This window comes from Falco biarmicus, chromosome 14 (assembly GCF_023638135.1).
Source record: "Falco biarmicus isolate bFalBia1 chromosome 14, bFalBia1.pri, whole genome shotgun sequence".
NCBI lineage: Eukaryota > Metazoa > Chordata > Aves > Falconiformes > Falconidae > Falco > Falco biarmicus.
The window spans coordinates 19,409,802-19,435,416 of NC_079301.1; the positions used below are offsets into that span (position 1 = coordinate 19,409,802).

A 25,615-nucleotide genomic window follows, 5' to 3' on the forward strand; every position below is an offset into this window, starting at 1 on the left:
AAAACTCCCATACCCAGTCACAGTTACAAACACAACATCGCTACCCGCCTTTTCTGCACTTCAAGCAGAAAAAGCAAGTACCAGGCACTGATTGTTTGGGTTTCCATTCAGAAATCCAGTTGTTTACCAGCACTATGAGTCTATGACAAAGAAAACTCCTGGGTGTTTTGCTGTGTGTTACCTTTCACACTAAGCGGCAGAGAAAATTGGACAGGCTGGGAATCGCTCCCCCAAAAGACGCCAAAAGCTTCTCCAAACCTTCAGGGACAGAGGGTGACAAAACCACTTGAAGCAGCAAGCAGCCGCGGCGGGAGGAAACGCGCTTCTGACAGACAAAAAACCCAAAAGTTTGTTTAAAAATAAAACCCAGACGCAGAGCTACATGAACACGTATTTACTGCAAGTAGCTCTATGGAAAGCCAAGTCAGATAAATATAAACACTATACAGAGCTTCAAGCCAGTCTCCCAAAACCGCAAACGCGATGTGTTTTACAAAGAAAACAACAGAACAATATTTACAATGGAAGACAAAGCCAGATCAATCAGCTCAACTTTAAAACAGATCTGTGAAGCAGAAATAGCAAATATAATGAACAGTTTCAACCATATATGTTTTAGTTTGTACAGACAATAACTGTCCAATATCAAATTAAATTTACAGGACAAACATTGTTCTATCATTGGTATTTTTGTACTATACAGCAGCATAAACGGGTAGCTGGAAGGTAGTATATATAGTGATATGTTTTACATCATCTGAAAATGTTCTTCCAGCACAATACTGAATAAATTAGTTGCTGTAAACTAAGAGATTCAAAAAGATTGCATATTTATTATGCCGTACCTATTAGTATTTGTACCACTATACTTGAGGTTACCCATTTACTTATTTATTCAGCATTTATTAAATCAGTGCTGTATATTGTACAATGGCAGCCTCAGGGATCTAATATGAAATATGTAACAAATTTCTTCAAAACAACCTTTTCCTTTCACATTAAATGTTTAGAACTATCTTCATCCAAATTTTGATTTCTTAGAAAAGATGTAAAGCTTTATAAAAAGCTGTCTACGTATTGCATTATTAATTTATGAGACCAAACAAAAGCTATACGGCGAGACAGTATCGTGGTCTGTAAGAGTGGTCGTATTTTCAATTTGTGTACGTTTAGCAGCAACGAGTAACTGTACCAACTTGAACTTCTCCTCCAGAATCAAAAACAGGTCTGTGCTTTTAAACCCCGTAGCAACAGTTTTTCCTGTCACTAGACACTGAGTAAACTGATTGGTACCATGTTTCCAGGAAAAAAAAAAAAAAAAAAAGAAAAAAAAAGTCTTCATATTTTAGTGACATGTACATTTTAATACTACTTAAAAATAGATTTGGGTACACATCACTGAACAATCCGAGTTGACAGTGTCTAATTTGTTATACAAACTGTACTAGCAATTTAAAGGTTGTATGTTAGAGGTGAGGCAGCCTGACAAATCAGTTGTACAATATACAATGTAGAGGATTACCAGCTGTGTGGTGCAGTACAGCATGAGGATTTGTGTACCACTTCTAAACCCTTGACCAATCGTCAGTGCCTTTTATTATACATCGCATGTACCAACGACTAGTGTCGTGCTCTTTGAAGTTCATAGCAGTGTTAAAAACCTAAACTCATTTCAACCAAAAAAAATAATAATAATCCAGTACAAGAGTGAAGCACTTAAATGGTAGAAAAATCAGGGCTTATTTTTAAAATGTCAAATAGTCATTGTTCACATTTCTGTAAGTGGGATAAAGACAATTGATGAGCCAACATTTTACTTTTTTCCCCATTATGCCAGGAAGAAAGAACAAAAATAGCCCCAAATTAAGAACGGGACTTAGGTTGCCAGTAAGATCAATTAGGGTGGTTTCCCTTTAAAAAGCTACAGCTGACAAGTGTCACGCAGAAGTCACAGACACTGGATACGACTCTGCAGTTCTCCATTTGAATGCATGAACAAAAACCTCATTTTACACAATTTGTATTTATAAACAAGTATCTTGAGGGTAAGAACAAAAACAATCTACAAGACAACCAGCCCATTAATCCTACTTTGTACATACCAAAATTCTGAGCGGAAAAAAATAATTCAGTTTAAGCTCTGACAGACATTTGATTTAAAATACTCTAGCCTATGATCAAGAAATACCTCTTGTACCATAAAAGCAAAACCTTTTAAAAAAAAATTAGGAAAAAAAGGCAGAAGAGGTCTCTTCTCCCCAGACCCGTTGAGTCCCACGGGTTCACCCCTCAAGCTAACGTGCACCTCTCTCTCCCTCCCTCCTTCCACCCCGCCACCCGACAGAAATCCTGAACTGCCAAAATATTCCTAAACAATATGTGTTTTAAGCTAACCACTTGTTAATGTACCAGAGAAGCAAAACCCATGTTAAACAGACAATCAGAAACCAGCTTTGACTTCTCAGAATATAAATTAAAAAAAAAAAATAAAATATATTAACGGGAGAGGCAGGAGGGAGAAAGGGGCATACAGGGATCTCCTATTAGCATTCACACTGCCTCCCAAATAGATAGGACATGAAAGACCAAATTCCATCACCAAAGCACAGCTATGAAAAAAAAAAAATCTCAATTCAAATTAATTCGACTGTAGAGAGCTGATGTCTATGGAAAAAAAAAAAAACAACAAAAAACCCAAACAATTAAAAGGATGTGTGTCTATGTCCGTGCTGGTGGAAATGAAAGTAGCCGGCTGGAGCTGAGCTTTGCTTCCAAAAGCACCACACAGTTTCTGGAGTTACCAGCAGAAAAGTCTTCTCTTCCAACAATGGTTTCCATGGCAATGCAGTCAGTCTGGAAGGGAAGGGGAAAAAAAAGTCAGTGACATTTCAAATGCGAGTTATACTGGAAAAAAAATACGTGTTTTCCAGAGAGATGGAGCTTATCCATCGCAGGAGCGACAGCTGCTGACCGGAGGGCACGGGCCCCGCCAGGGCACCCTGGCCCATGAGGAAGAGCCAGGGAGGCTGGAGCGAGGCCGAAGGGCCACCACAGGCTGACACGTGGCTGCTGGACAGGAGCTGGGGCGGCCGCCAGCACCAGCACCAGCACCACTGCCAGCGCCCGGTGGTGGGAAGGAGCCCAGCTCGCTGTCCGTACTCCGCTGGAGGAGACGGAGCCCCCCGAGGCGCCGGGCGATGCGCAGCACGGAGCCCATGGCTCAGCGCAGGCTGGGTGCGGAGCAGTTCCGTTCACCCAGGTGTACCGAAGGCTGCGGCCAACGCTCCCGCTCACGGCAGGGATGGAACCGCAACAAACGCGCCCGCAACTCCCGTGCCCAACAAGGAGTGGCAAGTCACGACAGCCGCGTGCCCAGTCCTCAACGTTTCAGGAAAAAAACATGATTCCTTCTAATAAGCACCACCTCGGAGGAGCTTTCCCTTTCCGAAGCAAGACTCACCAAAAGGCAACACGGCGCAGAAGCTGCCCCCGCACCACCAGCGGCCTCAGGCTGCCTGGAACAGGCAAGTACAAGGTGCTCGGAGAAACGGGCTGGGGGAATATCCTCTTGTGTTACAGGAGGACCCAGCCTGGCAGCAAGGCACGGATGGACATCCCGGAGAGGGTGAGCCCTGAGCAGCCAGCTCCGCAATTAACCACGCAGGTGCCAAGGTGAGCGACTCAAAAGGCTCCCGACACGGATAAAACTGGTCAAGGGGACACGGACACTCTCTGCAGCAGCATGAACATGAATCGAGGAGCACACAAAAAAATCACATTTTGGCTTGCTGCAGAACCCAACGCTCCCAGTAGAGCCAGCATGAGCACTGGTGTCAGCCGGAGGGGCACCACCAGCCCCATCACTGCGTCGTGCTGCCTCCCCATCCGGACGGGCTGTCCTCGCCCACCCGGGTGGTCCTCCCAGCCAGGACGGAGGGCACTGTCCCCTGCCAGTCAGGTGGCTTTGGTCACCTCCTCTTCAAGGTCTGAGGCACCTGTCTGCGGGACCTGCTTCCCGGCATTACAGGGAGAAGGAAGCAGCAGGCTGATCGCATAGAGAAACAACAGCCCCCTAAAGACACTGAGCCTTCAGAACACACCAGGTACAGAAACGTCTGCTTCCACCCCTGGGAGGTGCTCGGCACAAGCCCTCACTGCCGCCAAGAAGAGCTGCAGGCTGGGGAACGCTTTGTTAGGAGCCCAGCACGGTGCTGGAACGAAAGAGGAGGCTTCAGAGCTTAATCCTGCCCTTCTGCGGGGTCACGAGGAAAGCTGTTACATCTCCTCGCTGAAGAAAGCGCAGGGCTTCACCGCCTCCACCGCAGGAATATGCTGAAGAAAATGCGACCATCTCAAGAACAGGCAAGCATTATGTATAATAATGCAAACCTGTATGTTTACTTACATAACCAATCCTAAAGTATGCACACGCAAACTCCACCCTGAGTTAAAGAAGTTCTGATTTCCATCCAGCTAAAAATACTGTCGCTTCAAAAGAAAAAAGCAAGAAGGCCGAAAGAGCAAAGCTCAGAAGAGCTGCACCGAGCAGCTGCCCCTGCCCTCGGCCAGGGCTGCCCACTGCTCCAGAGACAGGGCAGGACTGGGAGCGGTCAGAAGTAGAGGGGTCCTTCAGTTCCAGGGGAAACTCCCTTTTATCCCTGCACAACCCACACCAAGGTCTGGGTTGCTGGGTTTCATTTTTCAAATACATAGTGATTTTGAAAATCTAGTCACTAGGTTTTCCACAATTCAAGGAGCAGACAGCCAAAGTACACCCGCAACTCCAGGATCCCCATTTGTGTTGTAACGATCGCTACAAAAAGCTATTGCTCGTTCCACACCGAGCGTGGTGTGGTTAGCGATGGCTTTGTTTTCACAAAAGCTCAGTGAAGCTATTCTTTTTTAAATAGTTCTCCTCTTTAGAAAAATATTATTTTGTTGTAGGACCAAAGGATGAAAACACGCACCACAGCTCGCAATGAATCACACCTCAACGAAGCATCCAAGTCACACATTAAACCAGTTCAAGCTTCTATATTAAACTTATATTCAGTAAAAATTAACATTTACCAGCATCCCCCCACCCTTTCCTTGCTGCGGACCCATAAGCTTACATAAAAGGAACTTCAAAAACTGTCTCTGCTTTTGTCAGGACATTTTTCCTCCACGCCTAACACACACGGCACACCTGAAAGCTGCTTGACAAGTTATTCTAATCTCTCCAAGCACATCCCCAAAACATTCCAAAAAGCAAAGGCCCAGCTGTTTGAATCAGAAAATCCCATGTGGCAGAACTCAGGATTTATACATAAAACTTTTTACAAGCTTTCAGAAACTTATGCCAAATTACATTTAAGATACTTGGAAGGGAAGGGGAAGAGGAAGAGCTTAAGAGCAAAAAAAAAAACCCTGCTGAACTCCTAAGTTTGATTCTTTGAACAAGCCTAGCACAACTCAGAAGGCAGCGTTGTAACCAATTCCAAAGCAGGCTCAGCCCTCATCAGAGCCCAGATGAACACAGATTAATTTATAAGAAACCTGAAGAAAAAAACCCTCAAACTAAGCTTCACTACAATTTAAAAATTCCCTGGATGTCCTGGCTCAAATACTGAGTTTTACACCCACATAAAGGCAAGCTCAGGACCTCCCCGCAGCGTCTCCCCTTCCCGAAACTTTGTGTTTGTTAAACAAGATCCCATTAATTTGTCCCCCTCTCTCCCCTTCATCATAAGCTATACTTCAGCATGTTTCCTCTTCATTTTTAAGCTAAAACAGAATTGTGGGAACTGTAAATAAACATAAGGGAGTTTCACGTACACATTACCTACAAGCTGGTAACAGTCTCATAAAGCCTTGAGCCTTCCAGACATGGGGTTACGGGTTGTCACCACTTCTCTAATCCCTTTGTTAAGCTGAAAATTTCAATATTGCAGTTGGAGCAGTACAGCTGGCTGGTGCCCTGAGTCATCAGCTCTTTTTTTGGGATAAAAGCATCAAGCATTTATATAGAGAGAGAGATACAGATCTAAATCGATATATATGTACGTATGTGAAGACATACATCAGTGTCAGATAGAAGAGGCAGAAAAGCAAATTGTGAAACTCGACCACCAAAAAAAAAAAAAAGAAAAAGTAAGACAAGGCTGAGGTCTGTGAGATCCCTCCCACACAGTGCTTGCAGTCCCCACCACTCGTGAGGGTGGCACTCAGCGGTCCATTCCTCCCTACAGCAGGACCACAGCCAGCAAGGGCCACGGGTCACCCCCCACCAACCTCCACGCTCAGAGAAATCCCATCAGGACCAGTGGACCCTGCGCCCAGGGGCGAGCAGGGTGTGCAGCACAGCGAGGGACAGTTTCCGCAGTCCAAGCCCATCATCTTGAGCCATGGAGCCATAGGAACTCCAGCTGATGTACCTTCCCCCAGCACATCCTCCCAGGGAGATGTGTGCTGAACCACCAGCCTAACTGCCTTTCACATTTTGGTGCCACAGCTGCCCACATGGAGCGAGCAGGAACCTTGGTGTCAACAGAGCACTAGAGACTGCCAAGACCCCCCTGCAGCGCTGCGTGCAGCTCTGGGCCCCAGCACACGAAGGACACGGACCTGTCGGAGGGAGGCCGGAGGGGCCATGAAGATGCTCAGAGGCTGGAGCAGCTCTGCTGTGCAGACAGGCTGGGAGAGTTGGGGTGGTTCAGCCTGGAGAGGAGAAGGCTCCAGGGAGACCCTGCACAGCCTGCCAGTGCCTGACGGGGGCTGCAGGAAAGCTGGAGGGAGCTTTCACAAGGGCATGTAGTGATAGGACAAGGGGCAACGGCTTTAAACTGAAAGAGGGGAGATTTAGATGAGCTATTAGGAAGAAATTCCTCACCGTGAGGGTGGTGAGACACCGGCCCAGGCTGCCCAGAGCAGCTGTGGGTGCCCCATCCCTGGCAGTGCCCAAGGCCAGGCTGGACGGGGCTCTGGGCAACCTGGTCCAGGGGAAGGTGTCCCTGCCTGTGGCAGGGGGTTGGAACTAGATTGTCTTTAAGGTCCCTTCCAACCCAAACCGGTCTGTGATTCTGTGAAGTCACATGCATTTATTTAGCAAAGTTGCAAGAGTGCTCATGCATTAAGGTCCTTGGTGGCTCTCGTCTCCCACACCTGATCTTCTACCATTGTACTAGCCAGTAGGTGAAGGTAAACTAATGGAGAACATGAACTGCTCAAAGAAAACGAAAACAATACAGCTTCTGTGAAGCTGGGTGATCTTGTTACGTCAGTCTTCATAATGTAAGATTCATCAGCCAACAGTTTTCTGTGCTACTAGGACAAACACAATCGCTGATCAATAAAAACCAGATTAGCGTTTCATTACAGATAGCACAGAAACGTACCTGGCTCGACACTGACTGATCAGTAAAGGAAGCTGTCAGAGAAATGGATGAAACAAGTAAGGGAAACAAATTACGAGGTGCGAGCTAGCTGGGAAGAGAGGAACAAGCTCACTAAACAGCCCATCAGTCCCTTAGAGTTCCGAAAACACGCATGCCACTAAACAGAACTCAGTGGCCAGATCAGACATGGCAAGTTTGAAGATAACTTTCGCTTGCAGTGTAAACACACGGCTGTTCCTGGATTGTCACCAGCTCTTCCAAGAAAATCTGCTCAGTCTACAAAAACAAACACACAAACAAACAACAACAACAAACCACACCACCACCCTGGGCACAACAAAACAAGCAGCAAAAATCTGAACGCCAAAACCCCTCTGCACTTTTGTAGCAGTCCAGAAATACACTGTTCTAAGTGGTTTTCAGAGCACCCTACACTGGGCTTTTCCGCTTATTCAAACTTCAGCTCCATTAACAGATTCTACACGAAAGCTTCAGCCTTTATGCCAAATCGAGTTCTGCTGCTTCAGAATATCAAGAACAATACAAATTCAACTTCCTATGAACATTTAATATTGAAAAGGAGTCCAGAAAGCATCCACACATTTTCACAGATCACCTCTCAAAATAGATAAGCAAAGTTTAGAAAATTAAGAGTGTTCTCTTCACTACACAATTCTATTTAAATTCATCAGTTTAAGATGGGATCAGATTATAAAACTACACACAGCTGTCCAAATCTTTCTGAGGAACAATGAGAGGGAAAGGATCAGAAGGGCAGAAGAGAAACCAAGAGGGCAAATATTTAAAATGGGATGGCAGCATGCCATTGCTCAAAAACGTTTTGTTGAAAATCAAGGAACACACGGAAAAAGTGCTCTGCAAGTGTTCTATGCAAAAATAATCTATAGTTTTATAAAAGTTAGGGTCAGAGGATTAGATCAGTCTTAATTCATTAGATTGCAAACCCAGCGTGTTCCATTTGAAAATGTATCAGATGAGAATACATCCAATTTACACTTCATTTCCTGCATCTGAATTATTAAGGTCAGGCGAGTCAGGCCACTTTGAAACAAACCAAGAGGTTTTAAGAACATAGCAGACATACCCTAATTCTCTCAAAGAAATCCATCCTAAATAATATCTGTTTTTACAGGAAAGGCTTTTACTGACATAATTCTGCAACCGATTCCTAAAAGGATAAAAGATTTGCTTACAGAAGATATTAATTTAAGATAATTAAATGATTAAAATCTCCATGTCAAAGACTTAGACAGCTTAATGCTTTCTGGAGAACACTACTGAAGTTCTCCATTTCCTGAACTTCAGGTTAGGGGGAAATCAGAATTAATCAGATTTACACAGATCAAAAGCAGCAGAACAGCCCTTGACTTTCTTGCGCGCACGGCCACACAATATTCCTGTTGTTCAGGAAAGCACCAAATCCCAGCACAACCTCAGGACACAACGTGCATGTCCAAAAGCGCTTTGTTCGTGCCACCGGGACAGGGCAGAACTGCCATGAACAGCACGCAGGTCGGGGGGAGGGAGCTAATTTGCCCAAATACATTCTGCACGAGTTAGTGAGAATTTTCTTTTGCCCCAAATCTTACCAAATGCAGTTACTATCCTGCGTCACTGTCCTATTTCTTCGAGTTCTTATTTTAAAGGCATAGCTTTAGACCTTGCTAGAGGCAAGTGGTGTTATTTGAGAAAAGCAGGATCCCTTCTTAATTTGCACACGCAGACACCAAGTCTACAAATACAAATCAGAAAAACGACCACATCGTTCGCCGTGGCCACTCCATATGCAGTTACCGTACCTGGGTAACCCAGACAAGGTCCTGACACAGAAATCCCTTACTTGGGAAATGTGCTAAACTACATGTTCACCATTAAGCACATATTCCACATTCTTCCTTCATTCAACAAAATGATGCTTTAACTGAGCTAATGAATAGATTTCATACCTACAATTTTACCGACCTTCCACAAGCAAAAAAAAAGCGAGATCTGTTTTAAGAAAAACCTGTTACATGACCCACTTTTCATTGGATAAACTATTTAAACACAGCAAGTGGTAACAACACATCCCACTAAATCAGATTCCTCCTCAAGCTGTGTTTCTAAAATTTAGAAGACAAAGTTACTCTTGCAAATAATTTTTATCCACAATTGTTCATTCAAAATGTGGTTCTGCTATTCTTAGTGCTTGGCGATTTCATGAGCTAAAAACCTCTCCCATGCTTTAGGATCGCTTTTATTCACTTTGCAGAAATGCCTTATCTTTTGCAACAGTGGCTTCTTTTTCTGTTTCAAACAGCAGTGTTGTTTCTAGGAAGGTTTTATGCCCACTCCCTAATTTCATCTCTTACTGATACTATTCCTAGAATTAGGAAACTTGCACGCAGTTTTGGCAGGGGCTTAACACCAACTCAAACTGCACTGGACAGCTTGGCGAGCTGTTGGGGAGTTTTGGGGTTGGTTGTTTTGGTTTTTTTAAATAAGTTTCTGTTACAGTATAGCAAGACAATACTAAAAATTCATGTAAACACACACAGAAGTTTAAAATTTCAGATTTTCACATTGCAAAAGAATGAAAAAGGTTCTTTTTTAAAAGCACTGTTACAGCAAGTGACTGACCTCCTAAACTGCAGAAAACAGATAAATTTTAGCCAAAAAAAAAAAGAAGAAAAATCTTGCGTGGCTTCTGACAATACCACCTGCTACAGTTGACTCCGCTCTCCTGACAAAGGTTAGAAGCCCTGAAGGGCCAACAGGGAGGAATAAATTTCCTGCAAACTGGATGTCAAGAGCTGTTAGGGAACAAACAGGGAAGAAAACAGCCAGGTCAAATACCAGTGCTGAACAGCGCACACAGCTCCGGTTCCCTCATTCAAAAAAGACTTGGAATAGCTGGAAGAGTTTCAGGGTAGTGCAGAAAAACTCATGAAAGGTGTGAAACAGCTTCCTAGTGAGGAACAGACAGGTAACAAGAACCCTTCAGCCTGCAGAGAAGTATTAGGACGTATCAGGAAATTAATAATACTATTACACCGCAGGTCCCTGCTGCGCACGGTGCGGGAAGCTGCTGACAGCACGCTGGCGAAGTATATGGCAGAGGAGGATACAGCATCTACACAATCCTAAATAGCATGGAGAGAAAAGATGGGAGAGATAACAACCCCTAATACACAAACCAGGGGCTGCAGTACGCAGCAGGGTCCAAAACAGAGAGGTCTGCATGCAGCGTGTACCGACTGCGACCGCAGGCTGCTGCGGGTACAAGGAGTTTACACAGGATCAAAGGGAGATTGGAAAAGTACTTGGATTAAAGATCCATAAAGGATTATAAAACAGACAAATTACATCAGGCTCAGGAAATCCCCCAAGCTGAAAAAAAAAAAAAAAAAAAAAGAAAGAAAATACCAACCCAGCGGCTGGGTGTAGGTTTGCGGGGATGTGTTATATACGCCTGCTCTGCTCTTCCTCTGCTGGGTGGTGTCTGCTTGCAGGCACAGGCCTTGGGTTTGGGCGAGCCAAACTATTCTCATGAACACAACTAAGAGACACTGTCCTGTCACTCATGACTAATGAAACAGCTCCCCACCTTCCAAATCGCCTTTTCTTGATACTTTGTTTCTACAAGAAGTTTCACCTAATTCACCCCTTTGCTCTTCTCAACCGCTTTAGCCATCACCATTTGAAAGCACTGGGCACTACCTTTTCTTTCACCTCTACTGCCATAAACAACTGTCAAAGGCATGAAGTTGCTACACGGCCACATCCCCAGATAGTTACACCCTCCTCAGCCATACCTTTTGCCCATGCATGCCTGCACAAAAAAAAAAAAATATCTTTGCTATCAGCCACTATCTGCTACCACACACAGCAGCTGCACGCATCAATTTTCTGCATTTTCTAATTACCACATTATTGAGTCTGCATTAACATCAGGACACCCAAAACCCCGGCTCACGCAGGGGAGGAAGAAGAAAAGATCAGACTGCATTGCATGTGTGAAGCAAGATCAAATCACAGCACACGCACAAGAGCCAAGGATAGGGCCTTCAGCTTCCAGGAGGAGCTCGGGAGCACACAAGGACAGAGTTAAACTGTGTCCACACACAGACAAGTTTTAATCAACAGCACGCAGCTCTCCTTCAGTGTTTACCTTGTGGAACACGTCAACATTAGTATTTCAATCGCTTACACCCTCGACAGTGAACCAAGCCTCACTGCTGCCACCACTTCCAGACGCGCCCGCAACCACTGGTGTCTGCTCAACCTGATCTACCGACACAGAAATAACGTAACTTTCTCTGGTCAACGCTCTCATTTTGCACTCCAGCTTCCGCAGGCCACTCTCGAGCAGCTGAAAGCACCCAGCAGCTGCCACCCAGACCTCCCTGCGTGAGCTGGACTCCAAACACTCGCACACACCGGTTACAAATCCTTGTATCTCCCAAGCCATGCTGCTGCCTCCTCCCCAACACTAGGAGGTTGCCTGAAACCACCTAAAATCCCTCCTGCAAAACCATGGAGGAACCAGCAGTAATGCCAAAGCAGCTCCATCACCCTGCTGCTTCTGGAGCAAAGTCACACAAAGAGCAGAGGATGCAGCGATGGTAAGTGCCCAGGGATGCTGCCCCGCGTGATCCTGTGCTCTGGTACGCATTCCTGCACCCCTGCTTGCACTAAATCTATGGCTGCAGGAAAACTAACTTACAGAAAGGAAAAAGGAAAAAAAAAAAAAAAAGAGGAAAAAAATAATCACATTCCACATCTAAAAGGGAGAAGTAAACATCGGGACATGCTCCTAACTCGGAGATACATGTTGGCCCACATTCCTCTTACCAAGATTAATATCCTGGCCAGTGTTCTGACATTTACCTCATCCTTTTCAAGTCATTTAAACCATTACAACCACTGTATTTATAGCTCGCTACCTTCCATCGCTCCCTGCCCTGTTCATACCCTTCCAAGTGCCTCTACCAGCTTCCTCTCTTGCAACCGCTCTCAGGCAGCCTTTTATCTCCCTGCGAGGCTCTTATCTTCACCCTGCCAAAGGCAGCAGCCTTGATCTTTATCTTACTCTCCACCCCAGCACATTAAGTTTCATCCATCGCTTTAGTTTTGTGTTTTAAATTGTAAGCTCCTTAGGACAGGGACCAACACATTTACATTTGCGGCAAGGTACAGGGGACCTCCATCCTGCCTACCTGTTCAGGTTCTACAAGGAGTAGAGATCGTGTCTGGAGCTACAAGCTTTCATTAACAGACTCACTGTTGTAATACTGTCTGAATGACCTCAAGATCAAATCTGTTCATTTTTTTCAACTCATTTCTAACTGATTTCCAGTTCACCACAACCTGCAATTTAAAACAGTCTTCTTCTAAAAACAACCAAACAAAACTCACCCACCCAACCCAAAAAACCATCAGAGTTAATTAATATAAATGGCAAATACCTCCCAAGGTATCTCACATAACAAAAAGCAAATATTCTAGCAGTTTGAACTCAACAGTGGATGTTACTACAGAAAACCCAAACAGCTCACAGATTTTCCTAACAGACTAACTTAAAATACAAAAAAAAAAAAAAAAAAATCCATACAGCAAACAGGATCTATTCAGCCCCTTAACCCATATTGGTTTACACTTAAGAAACTTTATTGGTTTAGACTTACAGGAGTTAAAGGTTGTTCCTTCATCTGTACTGATGGAAGTTTTACCTGCCCCCAACTAGTGCTGAGGAATGCCCCCAGCCAACCCCCCCGCAGGCAGGCTCTGTTACCTAGACCAGGGAAGCAAAGGTGCCCAGGTGTGGGGAGCAGCCTTTCCGTGCCAGTTGCTGGTTCATCTTGGCCATTTCAGCTCAACTGTCGAGAAGCTGCCACAAGTCACAGAAATAGCTTAAACAGGGGGTTTACACTATATATATAAGGTATCACGTGGCTCACATTAATGGCTTTTCTTGGTCTAGTACGCAAGAAGTTCTCATTTATCTAATGATGCATCTGCTTTGCTGCCACTAAGATTGCTCCAAACTCCTAGTAGCCTGAGAGATCTGTGTGAAAAAAGCACTAGTTCCCAAAAAACAATCCAGGCTCAGGCTGAACAGCATCAAAAAAAAGTTATACTGCAAGTTCAGCTGTTCAGCAAGAGCCATAAACAATAAAGCAAGCTGGCTTGGCATGAGCACGGGAACAGAACCGCACTATTCCCTCTGGAAGGAAGGTATCATTCCTTAGTGTCTCAACAGATTTAGAAGCAAATTTTACCAGGTTTCTTGCACACCTTCTGGTATTATTTCCCACGATTTTCTGAAAAAGAAAAATACAGTTTGATATCCTCAGTCATTCCACAAAACCCTGTTCTACTGAAAGGGAAGCTTTTCTCCAAGTAGGTAGCATAACTATAAGCCTTCCATGCCCTAGCAAAAAACTAGCCTATTTTATGCCCTAAATAATAATCCAATATTTATGTAAGTTCATAATATACATATGCTACGCAGTGAACACAAGCACTATTCACCTTTTAGTAGTAATTTAAAAGTTTTCAATTTTGTTGAGTCCCATTAAATTTTATCGCCACCCTGGAATTACAGCCAAATTTTAACTATATTGATTTTAGTATAAGCCATCTCTTTCAAAAACCCTTTCTTCTCTGAAGACTAAAAATTAAGACCTTACACTTAACTCACGTATCACCAGCACACACCACATGTATACACACACCCACAGTCTTGAATCGTTAGCATCCAATCCTGCAGCTAAACCAACAGAAAAACAATGTTTTGAAATCAGCAAACTTTGCCCCTTAAGATACAGCTCATGACTTAACCAGGGCAGAAAATTCTTGCTAACAGTCTGCTACACTGCTGCTCTTGGGATAATGCTACACCTGAAGCAAAATCTCCACAAATCCAAACACTTGTATGTTCAAGATCATTTAGATAAGACACTCAGCAACACCTCTGAAATGCCTTTGATGAGTCAGGCTACTTTACCTTTGTCTTCCCACTGCCCTCAAGTATGTCACAAATCCCTACTGATCAAGGTTCTCAACTAAATTGTAACCCTCCCTAAAGCTGGGTGACCTTTACAGAGATGCAGAGCTTGATTAAAACTAGAACATACTTCTTCCTTTTCCCCATGTCATTGCTTTAACCTGTGAGACAGCAATGCAACTTCATCATTGGATCCTTGTTATTATGCAGAAGCTAAACGTGAAAAAAGCCAAAACAACAAATTTGCAGGGTGGGCCACAGGACCGCTCTCCAGCCAAGTCATTACACACCATTTAGGGTGAGTCATAAGATAATGTTACATTTTTAGGACAAAACAGCAGTAATACAACCCCAGGCTCCAGAAAGCTTGACACATTCTCACCTGCCTTTCAGCTTTATCACTCCGTTTTTATTTGAGTTGAAGAATGACACGTTTGATCACAACAGTACTTAAAACAAGATTGTAGAATTTGTTTCCTGCTTGGGATAGGAAAAACAAACTTGTTAGCGCAATCAACATACTGAACACCATTCAGCATGTTTTTGGGAGCACCACAGATCCCCAAACAGAGCACAAAAACACACACCAAGGTACAACACAGTACTATAAGCTCTTTTTAGTACCATCCAAAACCTCAAGGCATAAACCCTGCCCCCAGCAATCAATATGAAGAAAACTTGTTAAAGATCCTTTCATTAAAAAAGCAGCATATGCAGAGAAAAAAAAAAAAACCTCAAACCCAAATTCTACCTACTGCTAACAAGCCGCTGGACATACAAAAAAACTCAGAGAAAGAACTAGTGACAAACCGCCCCAGTAACCCTGGGCTGGAATACAGCTGCTGGGGAGACTGACTACGTGACTCCAACCTGCCACCCCAAGCCACGGGGGAAACAAGGGGCCCTCAGACATCATGGGAGACGGGGAAAAAGCGAAGTTTTAGAGGGAAAACTAAAAGGGTAGTAGATCTTTTTGTGAAATCTTAAATGCATTAAAAAACAAAAACACCACGCACACACACACACACAAAAAAATGCTGCTTGGACCAGTGCCGGATTACTCCCGAACTCCACAGGTTCTGCAGTGGTGCTTTAACCTGCAAGACAGCTACAGGGAAGAAAATTTAGACTTCCAAAGAAGACACACGTCACCAACAGCTGCAACCATGGATTTCAAGTCTGGAAAGCTGATTTCCAAAAGTATTTCAACAGTGACTACAAGTTCTCTCTCAATGGTAGGGAAACATTCTTGTCTCAGATTTTCTTACCCAAGCAGAAGTAAACCCTAACTGATTCTTGGTCAAATAAGTCATAATTAGCTCACTCCCACACTGCATGGCAAAAAATCTGTTCTGCCATCAGCAGCTTATACACTGCTTGAGAAAGTTACCCTGGGTGGTTTCAAGCATAGCTGTAAGTCACTCAAGACTGTTCAAGTGGCATCTGTTACAGTAAGATTAAAATGCTTTGGGTTTGTTGGGGTTGGGTTTTGGGGTTGGTTTTTTTTTTTTTTTGGGGGGGGGGGGGTGTTGTTGGGTTTTTTTTGTTAAGAATTATTATCCCAGCGTTATTTCAAAGATGCAGGACACACAGCAGCATTCGGATGCGCTTCAGTAGGGTTCTTCAAGTTATTTTTAAACGGGCTTGTGCCTTAAGTATTCTGCCGATACAAAAGAGCCTCAGTTCGAAGTAAACTTTTAAAAACCACTAGCTTGAAACCTAAAAGGGGCAGTTATGTGCTTGGTATCCTGTAAACTGTAATTTACTATATTAGTAATAGCTAAAACATCCAGCTTCTGAATTTCTCAAAGTGTATATTGTTCATTACATTCTTCAAGATTTTGCATCTGAAATATGTAAGTTACCATAAAGGACCTGGACAATTTGGAACACGAGTTTCACTTTACAGCTGTACTTGTTTTCCTTCCTCTCAAGCTCCCCAAAGGGTACACAGCCCTCTCGCCCAGTATAGCACAGGAGATTAAAAAGGTGAGGAACATTGAAATTATAGTCCTGCACTTTAGACAACTTCTGAAATAGTATCTTAGCATAGTGTTAGAATAGCAGGTTAGAGATAAGATTAAAAAGTGGGTGTAAAAAAAAGTGGGTTGATAATAAGCTGAACATTACATTTACTCTGAACAGCCTGTTTTGTTTCTGGAGTCCAGGGTATCTTTGCAGGTTTAATATTTCTAATTAAGACTGAAGAAACTTGTATTATACAGGACACATTATGCAGTTTATTACCGCCCCGTTCTCATTATGCTCCTCAGTTTCTACAAGGTCCAATAACAAGGTATACATTAGCTAAGCCCTGTTTGAAGTAGCTTTAGTGTTCTGTACTCCTAGCACAAAATTTCATGACTCAGATTCATGTAATCAAAACTGCAAACCGCTTGCTTCAATATTGTGTAACGATTTTGTGATGAAACTGTTTTGCTAATGACCTCCTTAAGCTTCAAGCATTAAAAATCAGAACATTATAATCTTTTTATCATCATCATTATCATCATAAAACCGGAGTTCAATTTTGCCTAAACCTAAAATGAAAGTTTACTAACAATTCAGGCTTATTTACCATTTCAAGGTAGTGCCCTCCCCCTCCTCCATCCATGTCATGAATGGAGAAGGGGAAGAAAAAAAAAAAAAAAGTTTGATTCACATCAGTGAACCTGACCCAGAAGTAGTTTGGGAATTACAATGAGGGGGCAGTGATGCATTGGAAATCACTCCACTACCCTCAGCAGTTTGGAGAACGCAGCTGAGTCACAGAACACAATATTCCACTTAAGCAAACAAAAACAAAGCAAAACAGCAAATGATCCGAAGCTGGGAAGTGTTTTCCTTCCAGTAAAACTGCAGTTTACGGAGAAGAGAGCAAAGTTCTCTACCTGATAGAATTTAGCACACGTGGGATAGATCCTTTCTAAGAAGTAAAGGGCAAAAATGCATCTGCTAAATATTTTCCTTAGGAATGGATTTAACCACACAGCATTTTGCAGGCAGAGACCAAAAGAGTGGGACGTAAAAGGAAAGAAAAGACAGCACTGAGTTCTGCTAAAAGACTCCAAGTATTAAAAGTATCAATTACACACAGGCACACTACACGTCTTCAGGACACAGAAGTTTGCAATGAAGCTTCATTTTCACTATTCAAAATGGAACGTGCGATTGTTTTTTCTAGATTACAGAAAAAAAATTTAAGTATTAAAATAGCAGTTTATTGCAGTAGAAATGATACATTGTTTAAAGAATACAGGCTTCTAAAATTATGCTTCCTATAGCTCAGAGACACAATTTCCTACGTGAATGGAAACTGCTATCTTTATAATCAAGAATTTCAAGTCATTACTAAGAAACAGATACACATCACTAATTTACAACACGGTATTCAGGTCTGGCCCCCCTACTTTTTGCCTGGACTATTCTGATATTTGTTCAACCCCTCCACGAGCCACCTACAAGTGAACAATGTCCACACCCCACCTGCCCTCCTACTATACACCAGAAATATTTTATGCTGTCTTTTTAGAAAACTGTCAGGCCTTGTTTTGGAGCAATGTTTTATAATTTTGTTTTTCTTTTTAGGACTAGAAAGAAACCACCAACCTAAGCTCTTACTATTCTCATGCTTCGTTTCCTGCCAAAGCCCATGGTTTTTATGCACAGAGTTTCTTTCACTTCATTTTAACACACATTTCATTTCCAGAAAACTTCAGTCCACAGCATAAACCAGCAGCTCTAAGTCTCTTGCCCCTCTGCAACTCGTAATAGACAAGGGAAAAAACCCCAAGCACAGGGCTGCAGATGCTTTGCTGTGGCAGGAGCAAGCAAAATGTTTAACAGAAATACCATTTCTACACACACACTCTCCCAAAAAATATTTTTAAATGTAATATTTACAGTATGGCTGAAAGGAAATCAACTCTGCTGGGGTTTTTTTCCTCTCCATTTTGTAAGAAGTTTTACTTTAGAGCATGGATTTTAATCATATGAGGGGCATAAAAATCAAGTAGGAATTCTGCTGTCTTTGGGGGTGCTCTTTAAAAAAAATAATATTCAAAACCAGAAACACAGATCAGATGCAGACATCAGTGTACCTTTGACTTAGCAGAGAAATCTTTGAAGTGCTGAAAGACTAACTTTGGAAGAAAGCACTTTCTTGGACTGGCAACTTTCAACGTCTTCTAAATTTGATTCCAACCAACAAAACAAAGCAGAGGAAAAAAACCACTGAGGCAAACCACACATTTCTGAGCAGCCCCAAGCAGTGCTGCCAGACTTCGAATGGCATGCGAGCTGAGTCAGGCTTATACCTTCCACTATGAAAGGCTACACAATTTTAAGCTCCTTCAATACCTTCTGCCTTTAGATACTTAGTTTTAAAGTGAAACTAGAAAAGAAAAAAATTCAGTGTTTAAGATTGTAATTAAAACCAGAAAAGCCTGCAGTAGCCTGCCCCTTCACTGCTTCCTCTGTTGACAGAGAAATAGACAAGTATCAATGTCCAACAGCAATTAAATATTTCCTCTTAGTACTGATCAATTATTGACTACATCTGCATTTTCAAAGACAGGAAAACATTTCCAACACACAGAGTTTTCTATCTGGCTGGGTGAATTACTGTAAGGAGTTCAGTGGGTCACTGACACCAAAACAAGGATTATACTTCCAAAGTTCCAGTGCAATGCAGCGCTTGCACAAACACTGCTGCTCAGCCAGTGGACACGGATAATACCACTAACAGCTAATTACTACTTACTGCTCCCACTGTGAGAGCTTATCATATGAACAGAAGCGTCCCTCCTCTTCCCCATATTCTTCCTTCCCACCCCCAACACCCTTTTTTACGCACACCTCAAACTGCATTACCTTAAGCTGGGCCAAACCACTGATCTCTTGAAAGCTAGCAGCCTTCGCTCCAAAGTTTCAGACCTGGAAAACACCACTCGGAGCCTGCTCATCCTCTATCGCAGGCCCTCCTCATCCGCCATGCAGAAGGCAGGTCGCTGGGTGCAGGCTGTGGCTCAGCTGAGCCCTTGGATCCTACTCAGCGACGAGCAGGGAGGGCATGGGCTGCAGGAGCCCCCCACCACCCTGCCCAGCCACCCAGAGATGGCTTCTCCAGAGGATACAAGGCTCCTGGGGAGAACAGAGCTCAAAAGGGAAAAAACCACCCTGAGTTCTGTTTACATAAGATTCAGCTAAATAAATGTGGGTAGATTTCCCATTAAAGAACACATGCATTTCACCTACATTTGTTGAAAGAAACTGACCTAAACCCCAAAATTTGATATCCAAACGCAATTCAGCAATTTTCAGCTTTCCCTATCCATGAGACAAACTACAAAATATCAAGCTCACAAACACCACCACCACCACAACTAAAAAAAAAAAAAAAAAAAACCACAACAAAAAAAGTGAAGAGTCATCGAGTTATAGGAAGGAAAGAAGAGGAAAACAGGAAGGAAAAAAAAAAAAAAGAGCTACCATAAGCTCAGGACAGGAATTCACAAGATGAAATACAGTTGTTGTTTATACTAGCAAAATTCTTTCCTAAGAAACCAAGGCAGGTAACAGTTCGCTAACACCTCTAACCGCCTAGAAGAGCCACATAAATCCTTTAGGCCAAGGACCACGTCCCCTTGTGCTGCTGTTCAGCGGTTAGGATGCTGCACTACGAGACAGGTTGTGCTAGAGTCATGCAGAAGACTATAAAAAACATTCACCCCACCCCAAAGACCACATTTTAGTATTAAGTAGAGTGCCCCATTCCTACAGTTAAGCAAGCATGAAAGGAAAGTGCTTTTAAAGTTACAAACCTTTTCTCGCAGCGTTACACTTCAGACCATCGGATCTGCTGAAATCTATGCTCACGTAAGCTCCACTGTCCAAACCTGAAGTACCATTTTGGAGATGGCAAGTTGGTGCTGCAGTACTTGCCTCACAGCTTATAGGATCATCGCGTAAATTCAGAGCGATGTAGTTTAAGCCATTCTGAAATCCAGTTGAGGTATCCCTGGACATTTTGCTTTCCTGACCATCAGCAATGTTTTCATCCGGTTTTAACCAAACATTGTCAAATGAGGCAGAGCTGTGTCTTTTGCTACTGTCAGTAAAGAAAGAAGAGGAGGTTGTCACAGTCCCAGCAGAAGAGAACGTTTCGGAACTGTGTCTCCTCCTGCCTTGAGGATCGGCTCGGATCACTTTCGGTCCCAGAGGAGGTTCAGAGCTAGGAACTGAGAAGCTACTGCTACCAGCATATCGATCGACAATGCACAGCCTATTCACGATGGAAGAAGGGCTATCAACCTTTACACCGTTGTCAGATTCGGCGGCAAATGGCCGAGGCGGTGTCGCTGCCATGTTGAACGTCATCTCTGTGTAGTCATCAGTCCTGCTGCTTGCGGTGCTAACACAAGCGGTACCAAACGAAAGCCTAGCATAGTCAGGATTTGGTTGGTTTCTAGGAATACTGGAACTTGCATAAATTGAAATATCCGTTAGAGAGTTAGACAGCTCCTTCGCTACTTTCGGCGACTGTACATCCAAGTCAACGCTCATGTAATCAGAAAGCGGGGACTGTCTGTGGTCACTGCTCGAGCCTAGGGACGATGGTGATCCTTCTGCAGATAAGGAATATGGTGTATTACTCGCCTTTTCATTAAAATCAATATTTATGTATTCACCGGGACTCGCTGGCTCAGGTGGAACTGTGCGATCATACATTCTTGGGATAGTATTGCTCCCTCGCGTACCTAGGGGCAGTCTCGTGGGCCTAGTAGCCCTGTTCTGCACAAGTCCTTCATCCGAACCTTTCACCGCCGACAGTTTAGAGATGCCGTTAGCCAGAGCCTCGCTGCTGACCCCTTTTACATTTTCTGGTCCACCATACAAGAGTTTTCCAGGTGAAGACATCGGAACATATTCACTGTGGTCACCGTTTTGTCCTGACAATGCCTTAAAGCTTCGGGGCAAAGAAAAATACGAACTAAAACCTTTGGAAACAGAAGTGGTGTGAACATAATTCGAATCACCGGGGTGCTTTGGAGCTGAATTACCAGGTGACATATCCATATACTCATTGTTTATGATCTTCTCATTACTTCCTTTAGAAACAAATCCAGTTAAAGGACTTCGCACAGGTGAAGAGCTAGCCTTTGGAAACATCATCATATACCCTTTGGAGTCAACCTGAGAGGGTGACCACGAATTGTTAATCTGTTTCGGAACAGACATACTTTTAGGAGTCATCGGCAGATAGTCGCTGTTGCTGGCTAGAGAAGATGCCACTCCTGGCATCATTGGCATGTACCCATCATCCCTGGCTTTACTCCTACTTTGGTTACATACAGAATCAAGGTTAGTGTCATTGTACTCCGATTCATGGTTATCTCTCAATTTTGGTGTGTCAGAGTAAAGTAATCGCCCGTGACTTCCCACAGAATCTTCATCTAATGAAGCCGTAGTTTGTGTCGTCTTCTGCTGCACCGACACAGACGTTGGCTTTGTTAGAGAGTAAGTTCTTTTCCTGAAACACTTTTCAGCCTCCATATAATCATCTCTGGAGCTATCATCTGCCTGTTGCTTACTCATGGACATGTACTCACTCAGACAGTTCTCCTCTCTGATAGGCGGTGTGTTTCCCAGGGAATCTGGCGTGTTACTCCTGACCCGAAAGTACCTGAAATCTCCAGGGCTGGAGCCATATTCATCAGAAGAGATAAATCCCCCATCGCTTGGGGAACCACAGACGGATGAGCTAGAAGGCCTGGTCAACATGTCCGAAGCAGAACCATGGCCGCTGCTGGAAGAAACACTGATGGGACTTGTAGTGGAGGGAAAATGAGACACGGGCAGCGAAGCAGACCTGGTGTGGTAAGATGAGCTGAATGCGGCTCTCACATACCTTCCACTTCCTTCTTGCCGGCCCAAATTCATCCTCGCAGTGTTCAGGTGGATCAGACTCCCAGTCACTGACCTAAAAGGTCTAGTCATGGTTCCTTCTCCTTCGCTGGATGTTCTGAAGCGATAGGAGCTGCTGCTTTTGGTGGTAGGAGGCGTTCCTCCAGCAACACTCTCAGTTCTAGATCTTCTCTGCAAGCCCGTCTGGCTGGGGGGCAGGTTGCCCAAGTGCCTCCTAGTGGTGATGAAGGAGATGGGGTTGGTGCCACTGCCACCACCAGAAGACTGACTCTTGCTCCGGGGCCTGAACTCCGCAAAGGCCTTTAGCGCTTTCATGGTCTCCAGAAAAGTCTCGTGCATGTTCTGGGCAACCACTGAATCGTCCACTTGCATCCAGAGCTCTCCGGGCCCAATGGAGGCGGATCGGCCCACTTCAATGAAGAAGAAGTTTTCCGAGTGCCCACAGCGGCGAATGTTCATGAGCTGCAGGTGGACGGAGGGCACCTCCGAATTGAGCTTGACAAGGTGGATGGCCTTGCTGGAGAGGCACAACCTGTACACTCCGGTGAGGTTTTTCGTCTGCCCCAGCCCTTTGGGCTTGACGTTGACCTGCCACACCTCCTTGAAGACGGTGCCAGGTCTCAGGGCGGCCCCATAGTGCTCGTCGTCCTCGTCCACCTGCTGCTCGGCGTGGTCCTCCTGCTCCAGGAAGCCCCTCTTGCTCTGGCTCATGAGCTCGCTGATGGCCTGGTACCAGGCCTCCTGCTCGCCCTCGTTCTCGGCCAGCATGGCGAAGTACTCGTCCTTGGTGTACAGGGCGATGATGTGCTTGTGCTTGGCGTCCGCCCGCCGGCTGACGGTGAAGCACTGGTACAGGGGGATGACCCGCTTGGGCGGGGGGCAGCAGAGCGCGGCCGGCCCGCCGGCCCCCGCCGCCCGCAGGCTGCTCTTGAACTTCTTCTCGCTGTCGTAGTACTCCAGCCGGGCGGGGGCCAGGTGGCTCTCGGCCCGCAGGACGAAGTAGCGCTTGTGCCCGTGCTTCTGCTTCCGCAGGTAGCCGCACTTCCTCACGTCCTCGCCGGCGGCGGGCGGGGGAGCGGCGCGGCCCGGCGCGGGGGGGGGGCGGCCCGGCGCGGCCCGGCGCGGGCACGGTGCGGGCCGCCGCGGGGGCGGCCTCGGGCGCCGGGCAGAGCGAGGCGCTGGGCGAGCGCCGCAGCAGCTGCAGCAGGTGGTGGGGCTGCGGGGACGGGCAGCGCCCGCCCTCGCCCGCCGCCGGGTCCCCCTCGCCCGCCGCCGCGCCGAGCACGCCGGGCTCCAGCTGAGGCGCGGCTCCGCCTCCCGTGTGGCGGGCGCCCGGCTCCTCCTCGCCGCCCCCGGCCGCCGCGCCGCCGCCGCCGCCGCCCGGGCCATTCATCCCGCTCGCCATCTTAGGGGCCAGGCAGGGTCCGGAGCGCCGGGGAAGGGGCACGGGGCGGGCAGCGGGAATCCGCCCTCACCGGGGAAGCGCCCCCCGCGGCGGGCCGTGCATGGGGAGCGGGCGGTGCCTGGCGGTGCCTGCCTGCGCGCCCACCCGCCGCCCCCGTCCGCGCCCTCCGGCCGCGCCGCACCGCGTCCGGCTACTCGCACTCACGCAGGCAGCCGCGGCGGCACCACGGCGAAAACATCACGTGACCGCGCGGAGGGCGGGGGCGCGCGCCGGGAGGGAGGCGGGGGCGGGGCCCCCGGCGCCGAGGCGTGCGGGACGAGGAGGGCAGCGGGGAGCCGGCCGGGCGGCTCGCCGGAGCGGCAGGGAGAGAGCGAATAGGGAGCGCCGGCCCTTCTCCAGCGGCCCAATCAGCGGGCGGAGCTGGGGGCAGGGGGCGGGCCTCCCCGAGCGCTGCCCGGTGGAGGCGGGGCTCCGGCAGATGGGCAGCACAGTAGACCACTGGAAGGCGGCGGCAGCCCCGTGCTGGCCGCGATCTGGCGGGGCGTTTCCTGCGCTGGAGACGGGTGAGCGGCGAAAGAGGCGGGGCCGGCGCTGACTGGCGAGGGGGCGGTGAGCCGCCGGGCCGTTAGCCAATCCGCGCCTCACACACACAGATAGGGGAGGCGGGGGCGAGAGCGGCGTGTACTTGGCGGCGCGAGTAAAACGGAAGGCGGGGGCTGAGGAAGACGGGCAGCCCTCTTGGCCAATGAGCGCCAACACCTTGGCCCCAACGGGAGATGGCCGGCTGACGTTGCCTTCACCCAGCTCCCTTTCGGAGGAGCCCGCCCCCCCCCACCCCCCCGCCCGCGCGCGGCCGGGGCCGGCCCCGATTGGCCGGCGGGGAGCTGAGGCGGGGCGCGCGGGGCGGTGGCGGGGCGCGGGGAGGGAGGGGTGAGGGGGCGCGCGCCGCGGAGGAAGTAAACAACCCGTCAGCGCGCGAGCGACCGTTGGGGCCGAGTGCAAAGGCGGCCGGGGTGCGCGGGGCCCGCGCGTGGCGGTCACGGCCCGGCCCAGCCCCGCCCCGTAGGGCCGCTGCCCCGCGGCTCCCCGCACCCTGCGTCCCCGCAGCTCCGTGAGGCTTCGCCGTGCCGGCTGGGCTGCGCGGCGGCTGGGCAGCTGCGGCGGGGCCGAGGCAGTCCCGGGCCGGCCGGTCCCCTGCGCCGCTGTCAGGCTGCTCGGCACGGCCAGCGATCCTCACCCGGCGGTATCCATGCGGGCCGTAGGCATAATCCCAGAATTTTAGATTAAAATCTGATGAGCGAGGAGCGAAACCCCTCTGGTTTGTAGTGACACTGAATGGGCACAAAATTCCTTCTCATCCAGATGAATTGTTGCCCGGTTACAGGAACACGGTGCAGCCAGATGCACGGATGCACCACCATTCCTTTCTAGCCCTTTACCCACCTCCACAATGCTTTCTTCTGCTCTTAATTAACGCTTCCCTTTGCCAGCTCACCAAGCGCCCTACTAGAGGCGTTTAATTGGCGCAGAAGCGCAGCGGCTCTGACCCTACCCGCCAGGCGTCACGGCCAAGGACGAGCACCTTTCCCACCTCGTGCTGCGCTGCGGTGTGGCAGGTGCTGCGGTGTGGCAGGCGGCAGAGGCCGGGGTGTTGCCCACCAATGCAGTCCCTGGTGCCTTCGTGGGTTTACTACAAGCGCCCCTGCCAAAGGTATATGTAATTTGAGTTAGGTGTTTGTGCATATCAGTTGTGTCGGTGTAAAAATAACCTTTTTTCCATAATATGCCTGCAAAGATCATTTCCCTGCCAATAATTTTGACCATATGCCTGTCTCTTTACTAGCTCCCCCTTCTCTGTCAGTCACACCTAATGTACTTGATCTGCTTTCAAGGTCATTC

At 46.8% G+C, this 25,615-nt stretch overlaps 1 protein-coding gene across 1 annotated transcript; it reads right to left on the minus strand.

The window, feature by feature from the left end:
• Positions 1 to 379: 379 nt before the first annotated feature.
• IRS4 (insulin receptor substrate 4) lies at positions 380 to 23,885 on the minus strand. The gene is given in 3 exon segments (XM_056360124.1): positions 380 to 2,853; positions 20,208 to 23,400; positions 23,402 to 23,885. Coding segments are annotated over 3 exon segments (3,513 nt in total). The 5' UTR covers positions 23,717 to 23,885; the 3' UTR covers positions 380 to 2,848.
• Between the last annotated feature and the right edge of the window lie 1,730 nt (positions 23,886 to 25,615).